General features: G+C 45.1%; 1 protein-coding gene and 1 pseudogene across 1 annotated transcript in view; both read left to right on the forward strand.

The window, feature by feature from the left end:
* Positions 1–11,375, forward strand: part of CLSPN (claspin) — a 29,981-nt gene extending 18,606 nt beyond the window's left edge. Inside the window, exons 13-25 of the mRNA XM_025991760.2 lie at positions 313–512; positions 843–997; positions 1,943–2,169; positions 2,730–2,841; positions 4,992–5,067; positions 5,291–5,394; positions 7,213–7,377; positions 7,469–7,590; positions 7,834–7,961; positions 8,285–8,387; positions 8,947–9,029; positions 9,290–9,451; positions 9,969–11,375. Of these exons, the coding sequence (XP_025847545.1) occupies positions 313–512; positions 843–997; positions 1,943–2,169; positions 2,730–2,841; positions 4,992–5,067; positions 5,291–5,394; positions 7,213–7,377; positions 7,469–7,590; positions 7,834–7,961; positions 8,285–8,387; positions 8,947–9,029; positions 9,290–9,451; positions 9,969–10,079 (1,748 nt within the window). The 3' untranslated portion in view covers positions 10,080–11,375. The remainder of the gene's footprint in view (positions 1–312; positions 513–842; positions 998–1,942; positions 2,170–2,729; positions 2,842–4,991; positions 5,068–5,290; positions 5,395–7,212; positions 7,378–7,468; positions 7,591–7,833; positions 7,962–8,284; positions 8,388–8,946; positions 9,030–9,289; positions 9,452–9,968) is intronic.
* LOC112914920 (ATP synthase F(0) complex subunit C1, mitochondrial pseudogene) lies at positions 2,911–3,644 on the forward strand (annotated as a pseudogene).
* Positions 11,376–13,235: the final 1,860 nt, after the last annotated feature.

A 13,235-nucleotide genomic window follows, 5' to 3' on the forward strand; every position in this document is an offset into this window, starting at 1 on the left:
AGAACATTTATGTTACAGTAGATAAAAAGAAGATGTAGACATGATTGGATGATGGGGAGTGTGATCATAGGCATTAGGCAAGGTGAGAGAAAGTTGGGAACTTTCAGGTGTCACGTAGCTCAGAGTGATAAACCCTGACTGTATAATGCTCTCTTGCTACTGTAATTTACCTTCAACTTCATGTTTTAGACACATAACTTGAGGGGTTTGCCTATGAATGTTACCTGACAGTTGCATTCTCAATTCTTTTTCCTAAACAGATCCACCTTATTTCTGGAATCATACACTTAAAAGTTATTTCTCTTTCTTTAGATGAAGATGATTCATGCTCGTTGCTAACAAAGGAAAGCAGCCACAATAGCAGCTTTGAGCTGATTGGCTCCACGATTCCATCCTATCAGCCTTGCAACAGACAGACAGGCCGGGGGACCAGTTTTTTCCCTGCAGTGGGAGGATTCAGATCTCCCTCCCCTGGGCTATTTCGAGCCAGTTTGGTCAGCTCAGCTTCGAAGGTAAGATGGTAATGGTCTTCTAATCTCCTCCCCCTTTTACTTCCCACACTGCTAAATAAAATGCGTCTGAGCCAACCAACTCCCACCACGTTATGTGTGCTCAGTTTAAAGAAACCACCCCCTTTGTGTATTAAAAACAAGCCTCATCCAGTGTTCTTACTTTCCTGAATATATTTTTCTTTATCCTTCTCTTGGCTATGCATTGTCCTCCTCAGCTGCAATTGCTTGAGAAGAGATAAAATCTTGGAAATAGCAACTTCTGTTGTTGTCATGACAGTGAATGACAATTATAAAATGTTTTGTTTTTGTTTGGTTTTGTTTTGGTGCCAGAGTTCAGGAAAGCTGTCTGAGCCTTCACTTCCCGTAGAGGATTCCCAGGATCTGTATAACGCCTCCCCAGAGCCTAAGACACTTTTCCTAGGAGCAGGAGACTTCCAGTTCTGTTTAGAAGATGACACTCAGAGCCAACTGTTGGATGCAGATGGGTAGGTAGTTTTATGTTTCTGTGGGTGGGATGGTGCTGGGTACTGCCTAATTTTGTTTAAAAATAAAGTGAGCTTCTGTTACTCCATCTGTGCTCTTTCTTCTGAGAAAGAGAAGGTGTACAGACCATTAGGATTACATTCTGCAAGTTTGAACAAAAGCTCTCCAGAAAGTAAAACGTAAATAGTCTTTCCTGACATTCTGATCCTTTGATCTCTGCTTTACTTGAAATGCACAGCTCGTGTAAGGGCATCAGATGACCTGTCCTGCTGTGTTAGGCTTGTTGTGTGGATTGGGGATTGACAGACCCGTGGCACGTTGCACGGCCATAACACTGACACTGTCTGAAAGCAGAAATGATCCTTTACCCTTTACCTTTCAAATAGCACTTATTCTTTTATTAAACTCCCTCCCTCTTCAGATTATCACAAGGCTGCAGTTTGGATCCTTTGCTGGTTTGAGATTCAGCCTTTTTTTTTTTTTTTTTTTTTAAGATTTTATTTATTTATTTGAGAGAGGGAGAGAATATGAGCAGTGCGAAGGGGCAGAGGGAGAAGGAGAAGCAGACTCTCCTCCAAGCAAGTAGCCTGATCCCAGGACTCCAAGATCGTGACCTGAGCTGAAGGCAGACGCCTCACCAACTGAACCACCCAGGTGCCCCTGAGATTCAGCTTTTAAGTTTGGTTTTATTAGAAATACCAGAGTGCTTGGGTGGCTCAGTCGATTAAATGTCCAACTCTTGATTTTGGCTCAGGTCATGATGTCAGGGTCATGAGATCGAGCCCTGCCTTCGGCTCTGTCTTGGGTGTGGAGCCTGCCTAAGATTTTCTCTCTCCTCCCTCTGCCCCTTCCCCCACTCTTTCTTTTAAAAAAAAAAAAAAACCTCTTTAGCCACTACTTTGTTGTTTCTCCTAGAGAATTTCTTATATTCTTCATTGCATTTGTAGGTTCTTAAATGTTAGAAACCACAGAAATCAGTACCAAGCTTTGAAGCCTGGATTGCCATTGGCCAGTATGGATGAGAATGCCATGGATGCTAACATGGATGAGCTACTGGATCTATGTACTGGAAAGTTCACATCTCAAACTGAAAAGACTCTGCCCAGGAAGAACGACAAGAAAGAAAACCTGGAGGAACTTCTGAATCTTTGTTCAGGAAAATTCACTTCTCAGGGTAAATAGCCAACAGAGAGTGTCAGGCTCGCCACAACCAAATATCTTGTCAGTGTCCTTGAGAAGAAGTCTGTTACCCTTGGGTGAAAAGTTCACAGAAAACAAGGGTGTGACATATTCTTGTGTGTAGGTTGAATTCTTAGCTTCCTGATGTTTAGAGCCTTTGCTTTCTTAAGGTGGTAAAATGTCAACTTAAGCTTCAGTTTTTGCCATGCGATCTCTCATTTATGGTTAATATGTATGCAGAGCTTAGAAGAGTGCTCTTGTAATAGTAAATTTCCTATAAATGCCTACTTATTTTCATCTTCATGTTTCTGTCTCCCCGATGGCTAGAATGTCAGCTCTGTGGGAGCTGGGATTTTTGTTTTGCTCACTACTGTATCCCTGGTGCCTGGCACATAGTAAGCACTAAATAAGGATTTGTTGAATGAATGGATGGTAAGCTCTTTTTGGCAAGCTTACCTTAGAACTGTATTGAGCTGGAGTGTCTATAGATGGCTGGGGAGAGAGGATAAAGCTGTTATTTCTTGGTGACAAATCTTTTTCTTTGTTGTGATATAGATGCCTCCACTCTGGCTCCATCAGAGTTAAATAAGCCGGAGAAGGAGAGCAGCTTGGGTGATCCCATGGAAGAAGCACTTGCTCTTTGCTCAGGATCTTTCCCCACAGACAGGTGAGTCTCAGTGATTGAAGGGAACTTAGGAAGGCCTCGTCTTCTGATAAAATCCTGAGGTCCACAATAATGAGCCATTTTAGGGGCTTTATATCCCGTCTGGGAGTCTTGCGATACGTTGGAGTCTTGTTTGCAAGGTAAGGAAATTATAATGCTTTCCTTTAGTCGGTGGAAAACAGGGTTAAAGAAAGAAAGAAGATGGGGAGCCTGGGTGGCTCAGTCAGTTAAGTGTCTGACTTTGGGTCCGTCATGATCCCAGGGTCCTGAGATCGGGCCCCACATCGGGCTCCCTGCTCAGTGGGGAGGCTGCTCCCTCTGCCTCTGCCCCCACTTGTGCTTTCTCTCTCTCTCTCAAATAAATAAATTCTTTTAGAAAAAGGAAAAAAAGCCAAGAATAGAGACCTAGAGCTAAAGCTGGGAGGCAGACAGTGCAGCCCACTGGGGCTCATTCCTCTGGCTCTGATCTCAGGTTGTACCAGGGGCCCAATCAGGCCTGTGTCTGCCTCCTTGAGTAGGCCAGTGATCCCATCTACACAGCCATCCTAGAGCAGCTCCCCAACTCCAGGTAGCCCGATGGAGTTCCAGACCAGTGTCGTCTCCTGGGATATTGCCATAGCAGCCACATTTATTGGTGTGGCTGGTTCAGGGGCTAGCATTGGAACAGTGTTTGGCATCCTGATCATTGGCTGTGCCAGGAACCCGTCTCTCAAGCAGCAGCTCTTCTCTGCCGTTCTGGGCTTTGACCTGAGGACACGGGGCTCTTCTGTGTGCTGGTTGCCTTCCTCATCCTCTTTGCCATGTGAGACTTAATGGGAGTCGCCTACCTGTCCCTGCTGCTTCAACTTCAGGCCGTATATGGTGCTAAAAGTGTGCTAAGCTTCGCCATTAAACACAACATCTCTCTCTCTCTCTCTCTTTTTTAAGGGAAAGAATAAGCACATGAAAGTGTTCAAGGGAAATGCAAATCAAAACCACAGTAAGATACTACCTCATACCCATTAGGATGGCTACTATAAAAAATTTTTAAAACCCCACAAAAACACAAAATAATAAGTTTTTGTGAGGATATGGAGAAATTGGAACCCTTATCCACAGTTGGTGGGAAGCTTCTCTAGAAATCGGAATGGCAGTTCCTCAAAAAATTAAAAACAATATGATATGATTCAAGCATATTCACAAAAGCAGTGATAACAGAGTCTCAGATATTTGTAAACCCATGTTCATAGTAGCATGATTCATAATAATCAAAAGGTGGAAGCATCCCAAGTAGATAAACAAAATATGGTGGACACACACACACACACAAATGGATTATTCAGCCTTAGAAAGGAATAAAATTCTGACACATGCAACAACATGGATGAGCCTTGAGGACATTATGCTCGGTGAAATAAGCCAGTCCTCAAAATACAAATACTGTAGGATTCCACTTAGATGAGGTACTGAGAGTAGTCAAATTCATAGAGAAAGTAGAAGGGTAGTTGTCAGGAGCTGAGGGGAAGGAAAAGTGGGGAATTGTTGTTTAAAGGGTATAGAGTTGGGCAGCCCCAGTGGCCCAGCGATTTAGTGCCGGGTTCGGCCCGGGGTATGATCCTGGAGACCCGGGATCGGGTCCCGCATCAGGCTCCCTGCGTGGAGCCTGCTTCTCCCTCTGCCTGTGTCTCTGCGCCTCTCTCTCTCTCTCTCTCTCTCTCTCTCTCTCTCTGTGTCTCTCATGAATAAATAAATAAAATATTTTTAAAAATAAAAAATGAAGGGTATAGAGTTTTGGGGCACCTGGGTGGCTCAGTTAAGTGTCTGACTCTTGATTTCAGCTCAAGTCATGATTTCAGGATTGTGAGATCGATCAAGCCCTATGTTGGGCTCCACACTGGGCATGGAGCGTACTTAAGATGCTCTCTCTGCCCCTCCCTGCCTTAAAATAATAAATAATAAATAAAAAGTTTTGCAAGATGAGAAGAGTTCTGGAGGTTGACTGCACAACATGATTGTGTTATGTATATTTTATCACATTTTTTTTCTAAAGGCAAGGTCTCTTGTTTCCTATCTCTTGAAGAGATGCTTGGTGCTAGTAAAATATTTTCAATTTGTAAGTTGGCTGACTCCCCATAGTTTGTTTCAGCAACCTATTGGTTTGATTTGTACTTTAGGGAAGAAGAAGGTGAAGAGGAAGAATTTGGAGACTTTCAGCTTGTCCCAAAAGATAACGAGTTGGATAGCGATGAGGTGAGTCTTGAAGGGAACAAAGTAATCCTAACTGAACTCCAGGTACTGCTGCTGCCGTCTTGTCTTTTTCCTGATCTGAGTGGGCGAGGATTCTAAGTTTGGCATGTTATCAGAAGCCATTTCCTAGATTGAGATGTTTGGGCAGAAGTTCATAAATCCTGTCTTAGTTGAGGACACGTTTTGTTCAGCTTAACTTTGTGTGTGATACTCCCTGATTTTTCAGGATGAACCCAGTAACTCTGATAATGAAGATCTGGCATTGGAAGACCCTGAAGATGACGACGAGGAAGAGGTCCTGAAGCAGTCTGAGAAGTTGAGAAGGCAAATGTAGGTGTTATGTCCATTCCTCCCATTGCTGGAGAAAGTTCTCATGGTTGAGTTGTAGCTTGCCACCGTTTACCTCAGTCTGCCGGTTCTGTTGCTTTTTGTAGTCAACACAGATCCAATACACCCCTTCACGTGGTATCTCTTGAGTGTTCAAAAATGGTTATATACTCCTTAGGTGAGTTCTGTACTAAATATCTCTGGTTCCTTCAGCTATTTCTCACACGGCGTTGCTTCCTGACTCCTCACATACCGGATATTCTCTTCATCCTCAGGTGTGGTCCACCTCCTGCTGTATACGGTGGTACAACCACGTCCTTGTTCTGGATGCATACTACTCGTCAAGTAACCAGGGATCCTAAGAGCTGAGTCGCTGTAGATTTTGAGGAGTTAGTAGACAATGAAAATTCCTTTTTTAAGGAATAGGGTTTTTTTTCCTATGGATTACTGTCATTTCAGGTTTTCCTCATCCTAGTCTTAGGCAGATGACCTCCCGTTTATTCCTTTTTAATATTTTGTTCTCATAAAAGTAAACCACTTATTTTAGAATATTTAAAAGAAGATAAAGCTACAAATAAAAAGTCATCTGTGTTCACCATCCAAGTATCTAATGAAACTTTGGATGGTAGATTGCTCCATAACCACTTTTATGCATATGTTTTCATAGAGTTGAGATCTGTGCAATTTTTTTTCGTATGTATATTTTTGCGTCTTGCTTTCCCACTTGGAATATCCATAATGATTTTCCCATGATATTAAAAGTTTCATAAAGACCATTTTAATAGGCATTCATTATTATATTGTACACGGATGACTTTTGGAATTCACATATAGGATATCATATTGATCCCTACTAGCTTTATATTATTGTTTCTAGCCTGTCATTCCATTCTATTAGGATCAGTTTGGGGTTCTAATTTGTCACCTGTCAAATTAACTGTCTCTTACAGCTTGGGGTCATCTATAGATTTTTCTAAGGTAGTGGTTCTTAAACCTTACTTAACTGGAGAATCCTTTGTCCAAAAGAAATCTTAGAAAGAATGGCAGCTAAAAGTTGTGCTGTTCCAAGTGGGTAAATGAGAAGATTAGAGAATTCAGTGGCTTTTAGCCCTCGAAGGAACTCCCTGGGATCCCTAGCATTTAGAGGAACTCAGCTTTTTAAAAAATAATGTAAGTCTTTGATAAAAATCATCCTTCAGAAAGCCATCAAACTTTTGCCACTTGTGATGATAGATGACAGGACTTTGAACCCAAAGTGACAGCAGATTTGTTCTCAGTAGGAACTGAGGTCACAAAAACTTAGGAAGTAGTGGTTTTACCTACCAGTTACTCTGAGCCTCAGGTGTGCCTCTAACTTGAGGGTCAAGACTTGGCAGCTGCTAAGAAATCCCAGGCTATTACCTTCTATTACCATACCATCTCTAACCTGTCTCCCGATCCTGGTGAGCTTAAATACGGAACAAAATAATCTGAACTTTCCAGCAGGTATGTCCCAGATATACAGAGGAGATTGAGAGTTCTGGCTTTAGAGAACCTAATTGACCTCCTAGCTGTGTGACTTTGGGTCATTTATTTACTCTCTGAGTCTCTGTCATTCAACTGTAAATTGAAGGGAAATAATAGTCCTCCCTCCTGAGATAATGCCATGAAGCCTGGGAAGCATAGGTATTGGCATACGGTGTGTATTAAATGATAGACTTTAAGTATTACCGAAGTGTATCATTAAAATTTAAGTGGCTCCGTGTTCTGCTTTTCTCACTGCATCCATAGTCTGTGTCTGTATTCATTGTTGTGTTTCTAATCTTCAAAATTCTTTCCTAGGAGATTGAAGAAGTACCTGGAGGATGAGGCAGAGGTGTCGGGGAGTGATGTGGGAAGTGAAGATGAGTATGATGGGGAAGATATCGACGAATATGAACAGGATGAAATTGAGGAAGTACTCCCTTCTGATGAGGAGCTACAGAATCAAATCAAGAAAATACACATGTCAGTATCCCAGCAGGCCCTTCTGAGTGATGGGACGTTTCCACAACCAGCCAGAATGGTCCTGGCTTTGAACCCTGTATCTTTCCTACAGGAAAACGATGTTGGATGATGATAAGCGACAGCTACGTTTATACCAAGAGAGGTACCTCGCCGATGGGGATCTGCACAGTGACGGTCCTGGCCGAATGAGGAAATTCCGATGGAAAAACATAGGTATCTTGGTCATTGCTTTCAGAAACAAATGGTACGGTGTACGTGTGTGTCCTGTCTAAGACGACAAGTGGAAATCCACACCACAGCAGGCTACTGAGGAGGACTTGGCTGTAACTGTGACTTTCTGTTAGTGAACGGAAAAGCTTGTGTCGGTGTGTGATGAATGATGAGTCCCTTGCGTCTGTCCGAGCGCCTTCTCCTAGGAGACTGCAGAATGCTCATGGCCTTGACTCTTTGCTTTAGATGATGCTTCCCAGATGGACTTGTTCCACAGAGACTCTGATGATGATCAGATGGAAGAGCAGCTTGATGAGACGGAAGCCCATTGGAGGAAGGAGCGAATTGAACGAGAACAGTGGCTTCGGGACCAGGTAGGAAGTCCTCTGTTGTGTTCCTGGCTGCTGAGGAGGAGGGGACCCACTCACCTCACCTGTCAGGATAGTTTCAAGATCCTGGGCAGCATATTGCTGTCCCTTTTAATCCTTGAGTTTTCTTTTGTGTTCTGAGAAGATTACGACGGGCAGTTCAATTCATGTTTGTTTGTCCAAGATCCTTTTTTTTGGTCTGTAGCAACAAAGGTTGCAGAAGGGAAAACCAAGGCTATCCCAGGTACCTTAGCTTTACAACCCAGGCCATGCTAACCGTTTGGGGGTGCAGTAGACTGATGTTAATGCGGTCTGATTTTTATTTTCAGGCAGAGCAGGGGAAAATTGCAGCTGAAGAAGAAGACATCGGGGAAGACAGTCAGTTTATGATGCTGGCCAAGAAAGTTACAGCCAAAGCACTACAGAAAAATGGTGAGCTCTCATCCTCCTCCGGGCCCAGTCCCCTGGATGGTTCATGCAGGAGCCTTGGAAGTGACTCCAGCCTCAGGGACTGTTGCCCTGTAGGCCGGGGCCTTGGTCTCACATTGTGCTAAAGAGGCCCCTCCAAGATGGAAAAGGACAGTGTTCTTGGATCTTAGACTTTTGGGCAGTGGACGTTGTACTTGTGAGTAGACGTAGATGGTTCTAAGGCAACTCAGAGTAGGAATTTTAGCTTATTTATTTGGTTGCCCAAGACTGTGTTAGAGCTGGACATTGAACCCGGCGCTAATTCCAGAATGGGGCTCTTAGACACCATCTGTGTTCAGCCTACCACGCTTGCTTTTGCTTATTACTGTTAATGGTCAACATTCAAGCTGGTTGTCTATCTTCCTGCCACTCCTTACTATAGTTTCAAGTCACCATGCTAAAATAATCCGGGTTCTTAAGCCTTAGTTTATTAGTTTAGTTAGAGGCTTCTTAGCTTGTTTAGATTTAAAGGTAATTCTATCCAGCTCTGCCCAGAACAAACCTCCCTTTCTTGTCTTTTCAGCCAATCGCACTGTGGTTATTCAAGAACCAAAGTCTTTACTCAGAAATCCCTTTGAAGCCATCAGGCCAGAGAGTGCCCGCCAGGTTGGTTGGGGACATGGATACCCTGATGTCAGGATCTGCGAGGTTACATGGGCCCAGGTCAGGCTAAGGGAGGAGTTACTTTGTCGTTAGGGGGAGGAGGCAGCTACAGGAGACAGTAGGTGTCAAGGGCACCTGCTATTGCTTTCTGCTTGAGTAGGGCAGGAATATGTCCCCTCAGGATCTGGGGGTGCCAGGGAGGGATGGACGGACTTCTCATTCTTCCCTTGGCATTTGGGATTTGATGACTCTTCTCTCTTCAGCTGAAAACAGGCTCCCTGCTAAACCAGCCCAAAGCTGTGCTTCAGAAACTGGCTGCCCTCTCTGACCCAAACCCCAATGCACCTCGAAATTTAAGAAACTTTGTCTTTCATACACTTTCTCCTGTCAAGGCTGAGGCAGCGAAGGAACCGTCTAAACCTCAGGTAGGGAATTTGAGAACTGATGTGGCCGTCCCCAGCAAGATTGATGGATAGATTCTCAAAAAAAAAAAAAAAAAAAAAAAAAAAAAAAAATTAGGGACTCCTGGGTGGTTCAGCGATTGAGTGTGTGTCTTTGGCTCAGGGTGTGATCCTGCCATCCTGGGATCAAGTCCCACATCGGGTTCCCTTCATGGAGACTGTTTATCCCTCTGTCTCTGTCTCTCTCTCTGTGTCTCTCATGAATAAATAAATAAAATCTTTAAAAAATTAGATAGATAAGATAGATCGAGGATTCTGGCTTAAAGGCTTAGGGTGTGGTGTTCACTCTTGCACTCCCCAATAAAATATAAGAGGACTGCTACCCCCAGGAGGTCATCAGCGTTGAAAGCTTCCTAAAAAGTTCGTATTTCTTTTTTTCCTAAATGTCCGTGATTTGACTATGAGTGCTTTAAGAGCTAACTGAACCTAAGTACTTGTATGGGAGTCTTGAGCTGGTCCTGACTCTTTCTCTGCTCTCCAGGTAAGGAGAAGGGGTCCATCTTTAAAGACATCCCCTTCACCTAAGCGCCTCAAGACAGATGATAGCACTTCAGGATTGAAGCAGAGCATCTTCAGATACTTGGAAAGTTAACATCGTCGAGGGTGCTGGCACCTGTTGAGACTACTTTGAGAAGTTTGTGGTGTTGAAGGCTGGAATCGATGCCCGTGGGGATGATTGATCTCCCCTCCTCCCCTTCCTTTATAGTCCGCGCATTAAGGTTATGGACAGAGATTCCATCCAGCTCTTCCCACTGCATGGCTCTGGACATCTTTTTCCTTTCCTAGTATTATTTCCCGGGTTGGCCACTAACCTTAATTCTGCAGCGTTTACAAAATCAATGCATAGATGCTTGAGTGAAGGCTCACGTCCTCCGTTATATATCTGACATTTTATCCTAGCAGCCTCCTGGGTTGATAGACTTCTTGTGAAAGGGGTGGTTGGAGGAGGAGGAGGAGGAGGAGGAAAAAGCGTGGCGTTATGGAAATGAGAGAACCCAAGGGATGTCGATACTGGAATGAATCCTTCACACCCGAAGATGTGCCCCACAGTGACCTGGACTCCGTGGAAGAGAGCGTCTTGGAGGACCTCGGAACCAAGAGACAGGCCGTTATATTTGTCTTGCCCCTTCTGTTTCCCTGTTTGCCTCTTCCTAAGGCAGCCGCAGCTTGCCGGTTGACCTTTGCTTCCCTGAGAGTAAGGGCTCACGTTGGTACTCAAGGCAGAAAGACCGTGGCCCGGATTTTCTGGACGATGAGGATGAAGACAAGGGTTTACACCCACCGGTGCCTGTGCAAGTACATATTCCATGGGGCAGGGAGAGCTCTCTTCTGGAACTAAATTCTCACTGTGCAGCAGTGTTGCTCAAGGACTCCCTTCTCCTCCTGACAGAAATATAACCATTATTTATTGCATTCACCTGGGTCTATTGCCCTGACCAGTCCGAGCACAATACTTTGTGACTTATTTAGAAAGAAGACCACTATTGAGTTGATCAAAACGTTGTTGAAGAGAATTGCCCTCAGTTCCAGTTTTCTCCGAACAATTATGAAGCTTTCAGAGTTCTAGACCGATTCCATCCCCCCACGCCCCAAACGGAGTGTCACTGCTGCTTTGGAAACACGTTCCATGTGAATCCTGTGGTTTCGCCGTCAGGAGCTGGACTTGAGAAATTGGGCGAATCATGCCAGCTTTTTATTGGCAGACAGGGAACGCCAGTGTAATTGCTGCAGTTAGGGTGTAGGTTCTCTACAATTGTTTCTAATACGCAAGATGCTTTGGATTTGTATATTTGTAATCTTGGAAAGGGGAAAATGTATATAAAGATGTTTTAATATGTATGTAGTGTTTCAATAAATCTCCAGGCCTGAAGGCAGGGTTTGCCATCCAGATCGGGTGCTCATTCTTAGGTCATTGCCTGTCTGATGTTGATGAGCCTCATGTTCAGGCTGCATGCCCCCCCTCCCCCAGGGAAGCCCCCTGCTGCAGTTGTCCCTCCCTGGCCTCTCAGCAGGGAGTTTACATGAAAGGTACCTGTTGTCAGAGCTCTTTGATCAGCAGCCTTGGGCCCAAGATGAGGGCTTTGCCCCTCCCCCGGAGCCTTCTAAACGGTGTCCCAGGTGGGCAGCCTTTGCCACACAGAACTGGGAAGGAGGGTGACATATTTCTCCCCTCTTGCTTTCCCATATCCCTTCTGGGGGGAGAGAGGGAGAAGATGGTTGGAATTGACCACTGAGGATAAGAAAAGCAGTGCGAGGGGGGTGCCTCGGTGGCTCAGCGGTTAGGTGGCTGCCTTTGACTCGGGTCGTGACCCCAGGGTTCAGGAATCGAGTCCACATCGGGCCCCCCGCAGGGAGGCTACTTCTCCCTCTGCCTGTGTCTCTGCCTCTCTCTCTCTTGTGTCTCATAAATAAAATATTTTTTAAAAAAAGAAATGCAATGCAAAAGAAATTCCAGGGAGCAAATGGTTTCTGTCCTAGGCTCTGGGCTCTGGAAAGAAAGTAGTCTTTGGAGAAAGAGAAGTTGGGTCTTGAGCTCTGGGTCACTTTTCCCCTCGCCGGTATAGCTGTCAGACGGCAAGCTGAGCCTTGACCTTGCTAACAGGACTGACGTGGAGAGTCGCCTCCTGACCCAGATGCCTGCGCCCAAAACGTTGAGCCATCGGCTTCAGCTGCATTTTGATGAAACAGGCCCCGGGGCCCGCTGCTGCAGCTCCTGCTAGGGCTCAGCTCTGCCAGCTTGGAACCCGATGTACCCAGAGGGGTAAGAGCTCGTGGCCTGTGAGATAGATTCGCTCCGTGCCAGCCCTTTCACCCCCTCCTAGCTCCACGCCGCGGGGTAGGGACACGTGTATTTACTTCATGCGAACAGGTCTCTGATCTCATTAATTCAGTCCACAGTTGTACAAACCGTCCTACGGCCTGTTGCATAAAGCATTAGGTTCTGTTCATCAAAGCAGCTGTGGGGACAAGCTGCTCAGCTCCCTTGCAATCCCTCATCTCAACTGCTTCTCCACAAACTGTACCCTCTGAGAATCTCCCGTGCTTCACACTGGGCATGTTTGCTCTTTATCTCCTATACGTGTTTAATAACTCTTGAAGCTTCCTGTCGTAAGACTCGTTCGCCCCAGGATGCGGAGCTCATTTCTGGAAGGAGTGTCATGATACCATCCGATCATAGCACACTTGAGATGCCATTCTGTTTCTGCCTTGTAGTCTACCCATTTGTCTTGGATTTTTTACATTTTTAAGTATTCTCTATGCCCTTCTGTGGGGCTCAAACTTACAACCCCAAAATCAAGAGTTGCACGCTGTACCGATTGAGCCAGTCAGATGCCCCCTCTACTCACTCCTTGATAGGCAGCCTGGAAGGTAGTGTTGCCTAGTGAAGACTGAATGGATAACACCACACCTTTCCGAGCCTCCATTTATAGCTATAAAATGAGGACCGTGGGCAGCCCGGGTGCCTCAGCGGTTTGGCGCCACCTTTGGCCCAGGGCCTGATCCTGGAGAGCTGGGATCAAGTCCCACGTCGGGCTCCCTGCATGGAGCCTGCTTCTCCCTCTGCCTGTGTCTCTGCCTCTCTCTCTCTCTCTCTCTCTCTCTCTCTCTCATGAGTAAATAAATAAAATCTTTAAAAAAATAAATAAAAATAAAATGAGGACCGTAATTCATGCCTGTCTCAGGGTTGCTTTGAGGCTTCAGTTGGAAAATGAACATGAATGCATTATGTCAAGTGCTGCTCCACAAG

This window comes from Vulpes vulpes, chromosome 10 (assembly GCF_048418805.1).
Source record: "Vulpes vulpes isolate BD-2025 chromosome 10, VulVul3, whole genome shotgun sequence".
In the NCBI taxonomy this organism is placed as follows: Eukaryota; Metazoa; Chordata; class Mammalia; order Carnivora; family Canidae; genus Vulpes; species Vulpes vulpes.